Below are 18,172 nucleotides of genomic sequence, written 5' to 3'. Positions count from 1 at the left end.
CCCTAATCTCTCTCTCTCCATCTCCAATCTCTCTCTCTCTCAATGTCCAATCTCTCTCTCTCTCTCCATCACCAATCTCTCTCTCTCTCCATCCCTAATCTCTCTCTCCCTCCATCTCTGATCTCTCTCTCCATCCCTAATCTCTCTCTCTCTCCATCTCTAATCTCTCTCTCTCCATCTCCAATCTCTCTCTCTCTCAATATCCAATCTCTCTCTCTCTCTCCATCACCAATCTCTCTCTCTCTCCATCACCAATCTCTCTCTCTCTCCATCCCCAATCTCTCTCTCTCTCCATCCCCAATCTCTCTTTCTCGCTCCATCCCCAATCTCTCTCTCTCTCAAAGCCCAGTCACTCTCTCTATCTCCATCCCCAATCTCTCTCTCTCTCTCCATTCACAATCTCCCTCCCTCTCTATCTACAATATCTCTCTCTCTCCACCCCAAATCTCTCTCTCTCCATCCCCAATATCTCTCTCTCTCTCCATCCCCATTCTTTCTCTCCATCCCCAATATCTCTCTCTCTCTCCATCTCCAACCTATCTCTTTCTCTTTATCTCCAATGTCACTCTCTCACCATCCCCAATCTCTCGCTCGCCATCACAAATCTCTCTATCTCTCCATCCCCAATCTCTCTCTCTCTTCATCCCCAATCTCTCTCTCTCTGCAACCTCAATCCCTCTCTCTCTCCATCCCCAATCTCTCTCTCTCTCTCCATGTCCAATCTCTCTCTCTCTCCATCTCCAATCTATCTATCTCTCCATCCCCAATATCTCTTTCTCTCCATCCCCAAACTCTCTCTCTCCATCCCCAATCACTCGCTCTCTCCGTCCCCAATCTCTCACTCTCTCAATCTCCAGTCTCTCTCTCTCTCCATCCCCAATCTCTCTCTCTCCATCTACAATATCTCTCTCTCTCCACCCCCAATCTCTCTCTCTCCATCCCCAATATATCTCTCTCTCTCCATCCCCATTCTCTCACTCCATCTCCAATCTCTCTCTCCCTACAACCTCAATCTCTCTCTCTCTCCATCTCCAATCTATCTCTCTCTCTCTTTATCTCCAATGTCACTCTCTCACCATCCCCAATCTCTCGCTCGCCATCACAAATCACTCTAACTCTCCATCCCCAATCTCTCACTCTCTTGATCCCCAATCTCTCTCTCTCTACAACCTCAATCCATCTCTCTCTCCATCCCCAATCTCTCTCTCTCTCCATGTCCAATCTCTCTCACTTTCCATCTCCAATCTCTCGCTCGCCATCACAAATCTCTCTCTCTCTCCATCCCCAATCTCTCACTCTCTTCATCCCCAATCTCTCTCTCTACAACCTCAATCCCTCTCTCTCTCCATCCCCAATATCTCTCTCTCTCCATCCCCAAACTCTCTCTCTCCATTCCCAATCACTCGCTCTCTCTGTCCCCAATCTCTCACTCTCTCCATCCCCAGTCTCTCTCTCTCTCTCAATCTCCAATCTCTCTCTCTCTCCATCTCCAATCTCTATCTCTCTCCATCTCCAATCTCTCTCTCTCTCTATCCTCAATCTCTCTCTCTCTCGCCAACCCCAATCTCTCTCTTTCTCTCCATCCCCTATCTGTCTCTCTCTCCATCCCCAGTCTCTCTCTCTCTCTATCCCCAATCTCTCTCTCTCTCCAACCCCAATCTCTCTCTTTCTCTCCATCCCCAATCTCTCTCTCTCTCCATCTCCAATCTCTATCTCTCTACATCTGCAATCTCTCTCTCTCTATTTCCTCAATCTCTCTCTCTCTCTCCAACCTCAATCTCTCTCTTTCTCTCCATCCCCAATCACTCTCTCTCTCTCCATCCACAATCTCTCTCTCTCTCCATCAACAATCTCTCTCTCTCTCCTTCCCCAATCTCTCTCTCTCTCCATCCCCAATCTCTCTCTCTCCCTCCATCCCCAATCATTCTCTCTCTCCATCCCCATCTCTCTCTCTCTCCATCCCTCATCTCTCTCTCGCCATCCCTAATCTCTCTCTCTCCATCTCCAATCTCTCTCTCTCTCAATGTCCAATCTCTCTCTCTCTCTCCATCACCAATCTCTCTCTCTCTCCAACCCCAATCTCTCTCTCTCCATCCCTAATCTCTCTCTCTCCATCCCTAATCTCTCTCTCCCTCCATCTCTGATCTCTCTCTCCATCCCTAATCTCTCTCTCTCTCTATCTCTAATCTCTCTCTCCATCTCCAATCTCTCTCTCGCTCAATATCCAATCTCTCTCTCTCTCTCCATCACCAATCTCTCTCTCTCTCCATCACCAATCTCTCTCTCTCTCCATCCCCAATCTCTCTCTCTCTACATCCCCAATCTCTCTTTCGTGCTCCATCCCCAATCTCTCTCTCTCTCAAAGCCCAGTCACTCTCTCTATCTCCATCCCCAATCTCTCTCCCTCTCTCTCCATTCACAATCTCCCTCCCTCTCTATCTAAAATATCTCTCTCTCTCCACCCCAAATCTCTCTCTCTCCATCCCCAATATCTCTCTCTCTCTCCATCCCCATTCTCTCACTCCATCTCCAATCTCTCTCTCCCTACAACCTCAATATCTCTCTCTCTCCATCTCCAATCTATCTCTTTCTCTTTATCTCCAATGTCACTCTCTCACCATCCCCAATCTGTCGCTCGCCATCACAAATCTCTCTATCTCTCCATCCCCAATCTCTCTCTCTCTTCATCCCCTATCTCTCTCTCTCTGCAACCTCAATCCCTCTCTCTCTCCATCCCCAATCTCTCTCTCTCTCCATGTCCAATCTCTCTTTCTCTCCATCTCCAATCTATCTATCTCTCCATCCCCAATATCTCTTTCTCTCCATCCCCAAACTCTCTCTCTCCATCCCCAATCACTCGCTCTCTCCGTCCCCAATCTCTCACTCTCTCCATCACCAATCTCTCTTTCTCTCTCCATCCCCAATCTCTCTCTCTCTCAAAGCCCAGTCACGCTCTCTCTCTGCATCCCCAATCTATCTCTCTCTCTCCATTCCCAATATCCCTCCCTCTCTATCAACAATATCTCTCTCTCTCCATCCACATTCTCTCACTCAATCTGCAATCTCTCTCTCTCTACAACCTCAATCTCTGTCTCTCTCCATCTCCAAACTGTCTCTCTCTCTCTCAATGTCCAATGCCACTCTCTCACCATCCCCAGTCTCCCTCTCTCCATCATCAATCTCTCTCTCTCTCCATCCCCAATCTCTCTTTCTCTCCATCCCTAATCTCTCTCTCCCTCCATCTCCGATCTCTCTCTCCATCCCCTATCTGTCATTCTCACTCCATCCCCAATCTATCTCTCTCTCAAAGCCCAGTCACTCTCTTTCTCTCCATCCCCAATCTCTCTCTCTCTCTCCATTCCCAATCTCCCTCCCTCTCTATCTACAATATCTCTCTCTTTCCATCCCCAATCTCTCTCTCTCCATCCCCAAAATATCTCTCTCTCTCCATCCCCATTCTCTCACTCCATCTCCAATCTCTCTCTCCCTTCAACCTCAATCTATCTCTATCTCCATCTCCAATCTCTCTCTCTCTCTTTATCTCCAATGTCACTCTCTCACCATCCCCAATCTCTCTCTCTCTCTTTATCTCCAATGTCACTCTCTCACCATCCCCAATCTCTCTCTCTCTCCATCACAAATCTCTCTCTCTCTCCGTCCCCAATCTCCCTCTCTCTTCATCTCCAATCGCTCTCTCTCTCTCCATCTCCAATCTCTCTCTCTCTCCATCCCCAAACTCTTTCTCTCTCCATCCCAAATCACTCGCTCTCTCCATCCCCAATATCTCTCTCTCTCCATCTCCATTCTCTCTGTCTCCATCTCCAATCTCTCTGTCTCTCTCCAACCCCAATCTCTCTCTCTCTCTCTAGCCCCAATCTCTTTCTCTCGCTCCAACCCCAATCTCTCTCTCTCTCCATCCCAAATCTCTCTCTCTCTCACCATCCCCAATCTCTCTCTCTCTCTCCATCCCCAATCTCTCTCTCTCCATCCCCAATCTCTCTCTCTCCATCCCCAATCTCACTCTCTCTCTCTCCATCTCCAATCTCCCTCCCTATCTCCAATCTCTCTCTCTCTCCATCCCCAATCTCTCTCTCTCTCCATCTCCAATCTCTGTCTCTCTCCATCTCCAATCTCTCTCTCTCCATCTCAAATCTCTCTCTCTCTCCATCCCCAATCTGTCTCTCTCTCTCCATCCCCAATCTCTCTCCCTCTCTCCTCCCCAATCTCTCTCTCTCCATCCCCAATCTCTCTCTCTCTCTCTCCATCTCCAATCTCTCTCTCCATCCCCAATCTCTCTCCCTCTCTCTCCATTCACAATCTCCCTCCCTCTCTATCTACAATATCTCTCTCTCTCCACCCCAAATCTCTCTCTCTCCATCCCCAATATCTCTCTCTCTCTCCATCCCCATTCTCTCACTCCATCTCCAATCTCTCTCTCCCTACAACCTCAATATCTCTCTCTCTCCATCTCCAATCTATCTCTTTCTCTTTATCTCCAATGTCACTCTCTCACCATCCCCAATCTGTCGCTCGCCATCACAAATCTCTCTATCTCTCCATCCCCAATCTCTCTCTCTCTTCATCCCCTATCTCCCTCTCTCTGCAACCTCAAACCCTCTCTCTCTCCATCCCCAATCTCTCTCTCTCTCCATGTCCAATCTCTCTTTCTCTCCATCTCCAATCTATCTATCTCTCCATCCCCAATATCTCTTTCCCTCCATCCCCAAACTCTCTCTCTCCATCCCCAATCACTCGCTCTCTCCGTCCCCAATCTCTCACTCTCTCCATCACCAATCTCTCTTTCTCTCTCCATCCCCAATCTCTCTCTCTCTCAAAGCCCAGTCACGCTCTCTCTCTGCATCCCCAATCTATCTCTCTCTCTCCATTCCCAATATCCCTCCCTCTCTATCAACAATATCTCTCTCTCCATCCACATTCTCTCACTCAATCTGCAATCTCTCTCTCTCTACAACCTCAATCTCTGTCTCTCTCCATCTCCAAACTGTCTCTCTCTCTCAATGTCCAATGCCACTCTCTCACCATCCCCAGTCTCCCTCTCTCCATCATCAATCTCTCTCTCTCTCCATCCCCAATCTCTCTTTCTCTCCATCCCTAATCTCTCTCTCCCTCCATCTCCGATCTCTCTCTCCATCCCCTATCTGTCATTCTCACTCCATCCCCAATCTATCTCTCTCTCAAAGCCCAGTCACTCTCTTTCTCTCCATCCCCAATCTCTCTCTCTCTCTCCATTCCCAATCTCCCTCCCTCTCTATCTACAATATCTCTCTCTTTCCATCCCCAATCTCTCTCTCTCCATCCCCAAAATATCTCTCTCTCTCCATCCCCATTCTCTCACTCCATCTCCAATCTCTCTCTCCCTTCAACCTCAATCTATCTCTATCTCCATCTCCAATCTCTCTCTCTCTCTTTATCTCCAATGTCACTCTCTCACCATCCCCAATCTCTCTCTCTCTCTTTATCTCCAATGTCACTCTCTCACCATCCCCAATCTCTCTCTCTCTCCATCACAAATCTCTCTCTCTCTCCGTCCCCAATCTCCCTCTCTCTTCATCTCCAATTGCTCTCTCTCTCTCCATCTCCAATCTCTCTCTCTCTCCATCCCCAAACTCTTTCTCTCTCCATCCCAAATCACTCGCTCTCTCCATCCCCAATATCTCTCTCTCTCCATCTCCATTCTCTCTGTCTCCATCTCCAATCTCTCTGTCTCTCTCCAACCCCAATCTCTCTCTCTCTCTCTCTAGCCCCAATCTCTTTCTCTCGCTCCAACGCCAATCTCTCTCTCTCTCCATCCCAAATCTCTCTCTCTCTCACCATCCCCAATCTCTCTCTCTCTCTCCATCCCCAATCTCTCTCTCTCCATCCCCAATCTCTCTCTCTCCATCCCCAATCTCACTCTCTCTCTCTCCATCTCCAATCTCCCTCCCTATCTCCAATCTCTCTCTCTCTCCATCCCCAATCTCTCTCTCTCTCCATCTCCAATCTCTCTCTCTCTCCATCTCCAATCTCTCTCTCTCCATCTCAAATCTCTCTCTCTCTCCATCCCCAATCTCTCTCTCTCTCTCCATCCCCAATCTCTCTCCCTCTCTCCTCCCCAATCTCTCTCTCTCCATCCCCAATCTCTCTCTCTCTCTCTCCATCTCCAATCTCTCTCTCCATCTCCAATCTCTCTCTCTCTCTCCATCCCCAATCTCTCTCTCTCTCCATGTCCAATCTCTCTCACTTTCCATCTCCAATCTCTCGCTCGCCATCACAAATCTCTCTAACTCTCCATCCCCAATCTCTCACTCTCTTCATCCCCAAACTCTCTCTCTCTCTACATCCTCAATCCCTCTCTCTCTCCATCCCCAATATCTCTCTCTCTCCATCCCCAAACTCTCTCTCTCCATTCCCAATCACTCGCTCTCTCTGTCCCCAATCTCTCACTCTCTCCATCCCCAGTCTCTCTCTCTCTCTCAATCCCCAATCTCTCTCTCTCTCCATCTCCAATCTCTATCTCTCTCCATCTCCAATCTCTCTCTCTCTCTATCCTCAATCTCTCTCTCTCTCGCCAACCCCAATCTCTCTCTTTCTCTCCATCCCCAATCTGTCTCTCTCTCCATCCCCAGTCTCTCTCTCTCTCTATCCCCAATCTCTCTCTCTCTCCAACAACAATCTCTCTCTTTCTCTCCATCCCCAATCTCTCTCTCTCTCCATCTCCAATCTCTATCTCTCTACATCTCCAATCTCTCTCTCTCTCTTTCCTCAATCTCTCTCTCTCTCTCCAACCTCAATCTCTCTCTTTCTCTGCATCCCCAATCACTCTCTCTCTCTCCATCAACAATCTCTCTCTCTCTCCTTCCCCAATCTCTCTCTCTCTCCATCCCCAATCTCTCTCTCTCCCTCCATCCCCAATCATTCTCTCTCTCCATCCCCATCTCTCTCTCTCTCCATCCCTAATCTCTCTCTCGCCATCCCTAATCTCTCTCTCTCCATCTCCAATCTCTCTCTCTCTCAATGTCCAATCTCTCTCTCTCTCTCCATCACCAATCTCTCTCTCTCTCCACCCCCAATCTCTCTCTCTCCATCCCTAATCTCTCTCTCTCCATCCCTAATCTCTCTCTCCCTCCATCTCTGATCTCTCTCTCCATCCCTAATCTCTCTCTCTCTCCATCTCTAATCTCTCTCTCTCCATCTCCAATCTCTCTCTCGCTCAACATCCAATCTCTCTCTCTCTCTCCATCACCAATCTCTCTCTCTCTCCATCACCAATCTCTCTCTCTCTCCATCCCCAATCTCTCTCTCTCTCCATCCCCAATCTCTCTTTCTCGCTCCATCCCCAATCTCTCTCTCTCTCTCAAAGCCCAGTCACTCTCTCTATCTCCATCCCCAATCTCTCTCTCTCTCTCCATTCACAATCTCCCTCCCTCTCTATTTACAATATCTCTCTCTCTCCACCCCAAATCTCTCTCTCTCCATCCCCAATATCTCTCTCTCTCTCCATCCCCATTCTCTCACTCCATCTTCAATCTCTCTCTCCCTACAACCTCAATGTGTCTCTCTCTCCATCTCCAATCTATCTCTTTCTCTTTATCTCCAATGTCACTCTCTCACCATCCCCAATCTCTCTCTCTCTCTCCATCTCCAATCTCTCTCTCTCTCTATCCTCAATCTCTCTCTCTCTCGCCAACCCCAATCTCTCTCTTTCTCTCCATCCCCAATCTGTCTCTCTCTCCATCCCCAGTCTCTCTCTCTCTCTATCCCCAATCTCTCTCTCTCTCCAACAACAATCTCTCTCTTTCTCTCCATCCCCAATCTCTCTCTCTCTCCATCTCCAATCTCTATCTCTCTACATCTCCAATCTCTCTCTCTCTCTTTCCTCAATCTCTCTCTCTCTCTCCAACCTCAATCTCTCTCTTTCTCTCCATCCCCAATCACTCTCTCTCTCTCCATCAACAATCTCTCTCTCTCTCCTTCCCCAATCTCTCTCTCTCTCCATCCCCAATCTCTCTTTCTCCCTCCATCCCCAATCATTCTCTCTCTCCATCCCCATCTCTCTCTCTCTCCATCCCTAATCTCTCTCTCGCCATCCCTAATCTCTCTCTCTCCATCTCCAATCTCTCTCTCTCTCAATGTCCAATCTCTCTCTCTCTCTCCATCACCAATCTCTCTCTCTCTCCACCCCCAATCTCTCTCTCTCCATCCCTAATCTCTCTCTCTCCATCCCTAATCTCTCTCTCCCTCCATCTCTGATCTCTCTCTCCATCCCTAATCTCTCTCTCTCTCCATCTCTAATCTCTCTCTCTCCATCTCCAATCTCTCTCTCGCTCAACATCCAATCTCTCTCTCTCTCTCCATCACCAATCTCTCTCTCTCTCCATCACCAATCTCTCTCTCTCTCCATCCCCAATCTCTCTCTCTCTCCATCCCCAATCTCTCTTTCTCGCTCCATCCCCAATCTCTCTCTCTCTCTCAAAGCCCAGTCACTCTCTCTATCTCCATCCCCAATCTCTCTCTCTCTCTCCATTCACAATCTCCCTCCCTCTCTATTTACAATATCTCTCTCTCTCCACCCCAAATCTCTCTCTCTCCATCCCCAATATCTCTCTCTCTCTCCATCCCCATTCTCTCACTCCATCTCCAATCTCTCTCTCCCTACAACCTCAATGTGTCTCTCTCTCCATCTCCAATCTATCTCTTTCTCTTTATCTCCAATGTCACTCTCTCACCATCCCCAATCTCTCTCTCTCTCTCCATCTCCAATCTCTCTCTCTCCATCCCCAATCTCACTCTCTCTCTCCATCTCCAATCTCCCTCCCTATCTCCAATCTCTCTCTCTCTCCATCCCCAATCTCTCTCTCTCTCCATCTCCAATCTCTCTCTCTCCATCTCAAATCTCTCTCTCTCTCCATCCCCAATCTCTCTCTCTCTCTCTCCATCCCCAATCTCTCTCCCTCTCTCCATCCCCAATCTCTCTCTCTCCATCACCAATCTCTCTTTCTCTCTCCATCCCCGATCTCTCTCTCTCTCTCTCAAAGCCCAGTCACGCTCTCTCTCTGCATCCCCAATCTATCTCTCTCTCTCCATTCCCAATATCCCTTCCTCTCTATCAACAATATCTCTCTCTCTCCATCCACATTCTCTCACTCAATCTGCAATCTCTCTCTCTCTACAACCTCAATCTCTCTCTCTCTCCATCTCCAAACTGTCTCTCTCTCTCATTGTCCAATGCCACTCTCTCACCATCCCCAGTCTGCCTCTCTCCATCACCAATCTCTCTCTCTCTCCATCCCCAATCTGTCTTTCTCTCCATCCCTAACCTCTCTCTCCCTCCATCTCCGATCTCTCTCTCCATCCCCTATCTGTCATTCTCACTCCATCCCCAATCTATCTCTCTCTCAAAGCCCAGTCACTCTCTTTCTCTCCATCCCCAATCTCTCTCTCTCCATTCCCAATCTCGCTCCCTCTCTATCTACAATATCTCTCTCTTTCCATCCCCAATCTCTCTCTCTCCATCCCCAATATATCTCTCTCTCTCCATCCCCATTCTCTCACTCCATCTCCAATCTCTCTCTCCCTTCAACCTCAATCTATCTCTCTCTCCATCTCCAATCTCTCTCTCTCTCTTTATCTCCAATGTCACTCTCACTCCATCCCCAATCTCTCTCTCTCTCCATCTCCAAACTCTATCTCCCCAACCCCAATCTCTCTCTCAATTCATCTTCGATCTCTCTCTCTCTCTCTCCATCCACAATCTCTCCCTCTCTTCATCCCCAATCTCTCTCTCTCTCCATTCCCAATCTCCCTCCCTCTCTATCTACAATATCTCTCTCTCTCCATCCCCAATCTCTCTCTCTCCACACCCAATATATCTCTCTCTCTCCATCCCCATTCTCTCACTCCTTCTTCAATCTCTCTCTCCCTACAACCTCAATCTCTCTCTCTCTCTTCATCTCCAATGTCACTCTCTCACCAGCCCCAATCTTTCTCTCTCTCCATCACAAATCTCTCTCTCTCTCCATCCCCAATCTCTTGCTCTCTACAACCTCAATCACACTCTCTCTCCATCCCCAATCTCTCTCTCTCTCCATGTCCAATCTCTCTCTCTCTCCATCTCCAATCTCTCTCTCTATCCATCTCCAATCTCACTCTCTCCATCCCTAATCTCTCTCTTTCTCTCCATCCCCAATCACTCTCTCTCTCTCCATCCCCAATCTCTCTCCCTCTCCATCAACAATCTCTCTCTCTCTCCTTCCCCAATCTCTCTCTCTCTCCATGTCCAATCTCTCTATCTCTCCATCTCCAATCTCTCTCTCTATCCATCTCCAATCTCTCTCTCTCCATCCCTAATCTCTCTCTCCATCCCCAATCACTCTCTCTCTCTCCATCCACAATCTCCCTCTCTCTCCATCAACAATCTCTCTCTCTCTCCTTCCCCAATCTCTCTCACTCGCTCCATCCCCAATCATTCTCTCTCTCCATCCCCATCTCTCTCTCTCTCCATCCCTAATCTCTCTCTCTCCATCCCTAATCTCTCTCTCTCCATCTCCAATCTCTCTCTCTCTCAATGTCCAATCTCTCTCTCTCTCTCCATCACCAATCTCTCTCTCTCTCCACCCCCAATCTCTCTCTCTCCATCCCTAATCTCTCTCTCCCTCCATCTCTGATCTCTCTCTCCATCCCTAATCTCTCTCTCTCTCCATCTCTAATCTCTCTCTCTCCATCTCCAATCTCTCTCTCTCTCGATATCCAATCTCTCTCTCTCTCTCCATCACCAATCTCTCTCTCTCTCCATCACCAATCTCTCTCTCTCTCCATCCCCAATCTCTCTCTCTCTCCATCCCCAATCTCTCTTTCTCGCTCCATCCCCAATCTCTCTCTCTCTCAAAGCCCAGTCACTCTCTCTATCTCCATCCCCAATCTCTCTCTCTCTCTCTCCATTCACAATCTCCCTCCCTCTCTATCTACAATATCTCTCTCTCTCCACCCCAAATCTCTCTCTCTCCATCCCCAATATCTCTCTCTCTCTCCATCCCCATTCTTTCTCTCCATCCCCAATATCTCTCTCTCTCTCCATCTCCAACCTATCTCTTTCTCTTTATCTCCAATGTCACTCTCTCACCATCCCCAATCTCTCGCTCGCCATCACAAATCTCTCTATCTCTCCATCCCCAATCTCTCTCTCTCTTCATCCCCAATCTCTCTCTCTCTGCAACCTCAATCCCTCTCTCTCTCCATCCCCAATCTCTCTCTCTCTCTCCATGTCCAATCTCTCTCTCTCTCCATCTCCAATCTATCTATCTCTCCATCCCCAATATCTCTTTCTCTCCATCCCCAAACTCTCTCTCTCCATCCCCAATCACTCGCTCTCTCCGTCCCCAATCTCTCACTCTCTCAATCTCCAGTCTCTCTCTCTCTCCATCCCCAATCTCTCTCTCTCCATCTACAATATCTCTCTCTCTCCACCCCCAATCTCTCTCTCTCCATCCCCAATATATCTCTCTCTCTCCATCCCCATTCTCTCACTCCATCTCCAATCTCTCTCTCCCTACAACCTCAATCTCTCTCTCTCTCCATCCCCAATATATCTCTCTCTCTCCATGCCCAATCTCTCTCACTTTCCATCTCCAATCTCTCGCTCGCCATCACAAATCTCTCTCTCTCTCCATCCCCAATCTCTCACTCTCTTCATCCCCAATCTCTCTCTCTCTCTACAACCTCAATCCCTCTCTCTCTCCATCCCCAATATCTCTCTCTCTCCATCCCCAAACTCTCTCTCTCCATTCCCAATCACTCGCTCTCTCTGTCCCCAATCTCTCACTCTCTCCATCCCCAGTCTCTCTCTCTCTCTCAATCTCCAATCTCTCTCTCTCTCCATCTCCAATCTCTATCTCTCTCCATCTCCAATCTCTCTCTCTCTCTATCCTCAATCTCTCTCTCTCTCGCCAACCCCAATCTCTCTCTTTCTCTCCATCCCCAATCTGTCTCTCTCTCCATCCCCAGTCTCTCTCTCTCTCTATCCCCAATCTCTCTCTCTCTCTCCAACCCCAATCTCTCTCTTTCTCTCCATCCCCAATCTCTCTCTCTCTCCATCTCCAATCTCTATCTCTCTACATCTGCAATCTCTCTCTCTCTATTTCCTCAATCTCTCTCTCTCTCTCCAACCTCAATCTCTCTCTTTCTCTCCATCCCCAATCACTCTCTCTCTCTCCATCCACAATCTCTCTCTCTCTCCATCAACAATCTCTCTCTCTCTCCTTCCCCAATCTCTCTCTCTCTCCATCCCCAATCTCTCTCTCTCCCTCCATCCCCAATCATTCTCTCTCTCCATCCCCATCTCTCTCTCTCTCCATCCCTCATCTCTCTCTCGCCATCCCTAATCTCTCTCTCTCCATCTCCAATCTCTCTCTCTCTCAATGTCCAATCTCTCTCTCTCTCTCCATCACCAATCTCTCTCTCTCTCCACCCCCAATCTCTCTCTCTCCATCCCTAATCTCTCTCTCTCCATCCCTAATCTCTCTCTCCCTCCATCTCTGATCTCTCTCTCCATCCCTAATCTCTCTCTCTCTCCATCTCTAATCTCTCTCTCTCCATCTCCAATCTCTCTCTCGCTCAATATCCAATCTCTCTCTCTCTCTCCATCACCAATCTCTCTCTCTCTCCATCACCAATCTCTCTCTCTCTCCATCCCCAATCTCTCTCTCTCTCCATCCCCAATCTCTCTTTCGCGCTCCATCCCCAATCTCTCTCTCTCTCAAAGCCCAGTCACTCTCTCTATCTCCATCCCCAATCTCTCTCCCTCTCTCTCCATTCACAATCTCCCTCCCTCTCTATCTACAATATCTCTCTCTCTCCACCCCAAATCTCTCTCTCTCCATCCCCAATATCTCTCTCTCTCTCCATCCCCATTCTCTCACTCCATCTCCAATCTCTCTCTCCCTACAACCTCAATATCTCTCTCTCTCCATCTCCAATCTATCTCTTTCTCTTTATCTCCAATGTCACTCTCTCACCATCCCCAATCTGTCGCTCGCCATCACAAATCTCTCTATCTCTCCATCCCCAATCTCTCTCTCTCTTCATCCCCTATCTCTCTCTCTCTGCAACCTCAATCCCTCTCTCTCTCCATCCCCAATCTCTCTCTCTCTCCATGTCCAATCTCTCTCTCTCTCCATCTCCAATCTATCTATCTCTCCATCCCCAATATCTCTTTCTCTCCATCCGCAAGCTCTCTCTCTCCATCCCCAATCACTCGCTCTCTCCGTCCCCAATCTCTCACTCTCTCCATCACCAATCTCTCTTTCTCTCTCCATCCCCAATCTCTCTCTCTCTCAAAGCCCAGTCACGCTCTCTCTCTGCATCCCCAATCTATCTCTCTCTCTCCATTCCGAATATCCCTCCCTCTCTATCAACAATATCTCTCTCTCTCCATCCACATTCTCTCACTCAATCTGCAATCTCTCTCTCTCTACAACCTCAATCTCTGTCTCTCTCCATCTCCAAACTGTCTCTCTCTCTCAATGTCCAATGCCACTCTCTCACCATCCCCAGTCTCCCTCTCTCCATCATCAATCTCTCTCTCTCTCCATCCCCAATCTCTCTTTCTCTCCATCCCTAATCTCTCTCTCCCTCCATCTCCGATTCTCTCTCCATCCCCTATCTGTCATTCTCACTCCATCCCCAATCTATCTCTCTCTCAAAGCCCAGTCACTCTCTTTCTCTCCATCCCCAATCTCTCTCTCTCTCTCCATTCCCAATCTCCCTCCCTCTCTATCTACAATATCTCTCTCTTTCCATCCCCAATCTCTCTCTCTCCATCCCCAAAATATCTCTCTCTCTCCATCCCCATTCTCTCACTCCATCTCCAATCTCTCTCTCCCTTCAACCTCAATCTATCTCTATCTCCATCTCCAATCTCTCTCTCTCTCTTTATCTCCAATGTCACTCTCTCACCATCCCCAATCTCTCTCTCTCTCCATCACACATCTCTCTCTCTCTCCGTCCCCAATCTCCCTCTCTCTTCATCTCCAATCGCTCTCTCTCCATCTCCAATCTCTCTCTCTCTCCATCCCCAAACTCTTTCTCTCTCCATCCCAAATCACTCGCTCTCTCCATCCCCAATATCTCTCTCTCTCCATCTCCATTCTCTCTGTCTCCATCTCCAATCGCTCTGTCTCTCTCCAACCCCAATCTCTCTCTCTCTCTCTAGCCCCAATCTCTCTCTCTCGCTCCAACCCCAATCTCTCTCTCTCTCCATCCCAAATCTCTCTCTCTCTCACCATCCCCAATCTCTCTCTCTCTCTCCATCCCCAATCTCTCTCTCTCCATCCCCAATCTCTCTCTCTCCATCCCCAATCTCACTCTCTCTCTCTCCATCTCCAATCTCCCTCCCTATCTCCAATCTCTCTCTCTCTCCATCCCCAATCTCTCTCTCTCTCCATCTCCAATCTCTCTCTCTCTCCATCTCCAATCTCTCTCTCTCCATCTCAAATCTCTCTCTCTCTCCATCCCCAATCTCTCTCTCTCTCTCCATCCCCAATCTCTCTCCCTCTCTCCTCCCCAATCTCTCTCTCTCCATCCCCAATCTCTCTCTCTCTCTCTCCATCTCCAATCTCTCTCTCCATCTCCAATCTCTCTCTCTCTCTCCATCTCCAATCTCTCTCTCTCTCCACCTCCAATCTCTCTCTCTCCATCTCAAATCTCTCTCGCTCTCCATCCCCAATCACTCTCTCTCTCCATCCCCATCTCTCTCTGGATCCATCCCTAATCTCTCTCTCTCGCCTCCCTAACCTCTCTCTCTCTCCATCCCTAATCTCGCTCTCTCCATCTCCAATCTCTCTCTCTCTCTCTCAATGTCCAATCTCCCTCTCTCTCCATCACCAATCTCTCTCTCTCTCCATACCCAATCTCTCTCTCTCTCCAGCTCCAATTTCTCTCTCTCTCTATCCCCAATCTCTCTCTCTCCATCCCCAATCTCTCTCTCTCCATCCCCAATCTCTCTCCCTCTTTCCATCTCCAATCTCTCTCTCTCTCCATCCCCAATCTCTCTCTCTCCATCTCCAATCTCTCTCTCTCCATCCCTAATCTGTCTCTCTCTATCCATCTCCAATCTCTCTCTCTCTCTCCAGCCCCAATCTCTCCCTCTCTCCATTCCCAATCTCTCTCGATCTCCCCATCCCCAATCTCTCTTTCTCTCCATCCCCAATCTCTCTGTCTCCATCCCCAATCTCTCTCTCTCTCCATCTCTAATCTCTCTCTCTCTCTCCATCCCCAATCTCTCTCTCTCCATCTCCAATCTCTCTCTCCATCTCCAATCTCTCTCTCTCTCCATCTATAATCTCTCTCTCTGTCTCCATCTCCAATCTCTCTCTCTCTCCATCTCCAATCTCTCTCTCTCTCCATCCCCAATCTCTCTCCCCCTCTCCATCCCCAATCTCTCTCTCTCTCTCCATCCCCAATCTCTCTCTCTCTCCATCCCCAATCTCTCTCCCTCTCTCCTCCCCAATCTCTCGCTCTCCATCCCCAATCACTCTCTCTCTCCATCCCCATCTCTCTCTGGATCCATCCCTAATCTCTCTCTCTCGCCTCCCTAACCTCTCTCTCTCTCCATCCCTAATCTCGCTCTCTCCATCTCCAATCTCTCTCTCTCTCTCTCAATGTCCAATCTCCCTCTCTCTCCATCACCAATCTCTCTCTCTCTCCATACCCAATCTCTCTCTCTCTCCAGCTCCAATTTCTCTCTCTCTCTATCCCCAATCTCTCTCTCCATCCCCAATCTCTCTCTCTCCATCCCCAATCTCTCTCCCTCTTTCCATCTCCAATCTCTCTCTCTCTCCATCCCCAATCTCTCTCTCTCCATCTCCAATCTCTCTCTCTCCATCCCTAATCTGTCTCTCTCTATCCATCTCCAATCTCTCTCTCTCTCTCCAGCCCCAATCTCTCCCTCTCTCCATTCCCAATCTCTCTCGATCTCCCCATCCCCAATCTCTCTTTCTCTCCATCCCCAATCTCTCTGTCTCCATTCCCAATCTCTCTCTCTCTCCATCTCTAATCTCTCTCTCTCTCTCCATCCCCAATCTCTCTCTCTCCATCTCCAATCTCTCTCTCCATCTCCAATCTCTCTCTCTCTCCATCTATAATCTCTCTCTCTGTCTCCATCTCCAATCTCTCTCTCTCTCCATCTCCAATCTCTCTCTCTCTCCATCCCCAATCTCTCTCCCCCTCTCCATCCCCAATCTCTCTCTCTCTCTCCATCCCCAATCTCTCTCTCTCTCTCCATCCCCAATCTCTCTCTCTTTCCATCCCCAATCTCTCTCTCTCTCCATCTCCAATCTCTCTCTCTCTCCATCCCCAATCTCTTTCTCTCCATCCCCAATCTCTCTCTCTCTCTCCATCCCCAATCTCTCTCTCCATCTCCAATCTCTCTCTCTCTCCGTCCCCAATCTCTCTCTCTCTCTCTCCATCCCCAATCTCTCTCTCTCTCCATCTCCAATCTCTCTCTCTCTCCGTCCCCAATCTCTCTCTCTCTCTCTTTCTTCAGGCTGTGTTAACTCTTGCTTTTGATAAGCTTCCCTCTGCCATTCATGATTGTTAGATTCTCAGTCTATTTGAGGAAATCTTTAATGACGTATTCTCAGATCTGCGGGTTTTCCATTTTCCAGGTGATATTGGAGGTCAGATGGGGCTGTTTATTGGAGCCAGTATTTTAACCATCTTGGAAATTTTTGATTATTTGTACGAGGTAAGATCCGTCTTATGTTTGTTTTCCTGACCTAAAGGTCTCACAGTGGAGCAGCGCGTTCTCTCTCTGACTGTCTGACTCAATCACTCTCTCTGTGACCGTCTCTCTATAACTCTGTGACTCTCCTTGTCTCCCTCTCTGACTAACCTGGTCTCGCTCTCTCTCTCTCTCTCAGTCTCTCCCTCTCTCTCTGACTCTCCTGGTCTCGTTCTCTCACTCTCAGTCTCTCCCTCTCTCTCTGACTCTCCTGGTCTCGCTCTCTCTCTCTCAGTCTCTCCCTCTCTCTCTGACTCTCCTGGTCTCGTTCTCTCACTCTCTCTCAGTCTCTCCCTCTCTGTCTGACTCTCCTGGTCTCGCTCTCTCTCTCTCGCTCCCTTTCTCTCAGTCTCTCCCTCTCTCTCTGACTCTCCTGGTCTCGTTCTCTCTCTCTCTCAGTCTCACCCTCTCTCTCTGACTCTCCTGCTCTCGCTCTCTCTCTCTCTCTGACTCTCCTGGTCTCGCTCTCTCTCTCTCTCAGTCTCTCCTTCTCTCTCTGACTCTCCTGGTCTCGCTCTCTCTCTCTCTCAGTCTCTCCCTCTCTCTCTGATGACTCTCCTGGTCTCTCTCTCTCTCTCTCTCAGTCTCTCCCTCTCTCTGACTCTCCTGCTCTTGTTCTCTCTCTCTCAGTCTCTCCCTCTCTCTCTCTGACTCTCCTGCTCTCGCACTCTCACTCTCAGTTTCTCCCTCTCTCTCTCTGACTCTCCTGGTCTCGCTCTCTCTCTCTCTCAGTCTCTCCCTCTCTCTCAGTCTCTCCCTCTCTCTCTCTGACTCTCCTGGTCTCGCTCTCTCTCTCTCTCTCTCTCTCAGTCTCTCCCTCTCTCTCTCTGACTCTCCTGCTCTCGCACTCTCACTCTCAGTCTCTCCCTCTCTCTCTCTGACTCTCCTGGTCTCGCTCTCTCCCTCTCAGCCTCTCTCTCTCTCTCAGTCTCTCCCTCTCTCTTTCTGACTCTCCTGGTCTCGCTCTCTCTCTCTCTCTCCCTCTCTCTCTGACTCTCCTGGTCTCGCTCTCTCTCTCTCTCTCTCTCTCTGACTCTCCTGCTCTCGCTCTCTCTCTCTCTCTCAGTCTCTCCCTCTCTCTCTGACTCTCCTGGTCTCGCTCTCTCTCTCTCTCAGTCTCTCCCTCTCTCTCTCTGACTCTCCTGGTCTCACTCTCTCTCTCTCTCTCTCTCCCTCTCTCTCTGACTCTCCTGGTCTCGCTCTCTCTCTCTCTCAGTCTCTCCCTCTCTCTCTGACTCTCCTGGTCTCGCTCTCTCTCTCTCTCAGTCTCTCGCTCTCTCTCTCTGACTCTCCTGGTCTCGCTCTCTCTCGCTCCCTCTCTCTCTGACTCTCCTGGTCTCTCTCTCTCTCTCTCAGTCTCTCCCTCTCTCTCTGACTCTCCTGGTCTCGCTGTCTCTT

The 18,172-nt window shown here is 49.1% G+C and overlaps 1 protein-coding gene across 2 annotated transcripts in view; it reads left to right on the top strand.

Annotated features, from left to right (window-relative positions):
• Positions 1 to 18,172, top strand: part of asic1c (acid-sensing (proton-gated) ion channel 1c) — a 529,389-nt gene that overhangs the window by 372,050 nt on the left and 139,167 nt on the right. For both annotated transcript variants that reach the window (XM_072468555.1, XM_072468556.1), the window contains exon 8: positions 16,659 to 16,738. In XM_072468555.1, coding sequence (XP_072324656.1) covers positions 16,659 to 16,738 — 80 coding nt within the window. The remainder of the gene's footprint in view (positions 1 to 16,658; positions 16,739 to 18,172) is intronic.

This window comes from Scyliorhinus torazame, chromosome 11 (assembly GCF_047496885.1).
Source record: "Scyliorhinus torazame isolate Kashiwa2021f chromosome 11, sScyTor2.1, whole genome shotgun sequence".
In the NCBI taxonomy this organism is placed as follows: Eukaryota; Metazoa; Chordata; class Chondrichthyes; order Carcharhiniformes; family Scyliorhinidae; genus Scyliorhinus; species Scyliorhinus torazame.
The sequence above is the reverse complement of the archived record's forward strand: the minus strand, read 5'-3'. Positions and strand labels throughout refer to the sequence as shown.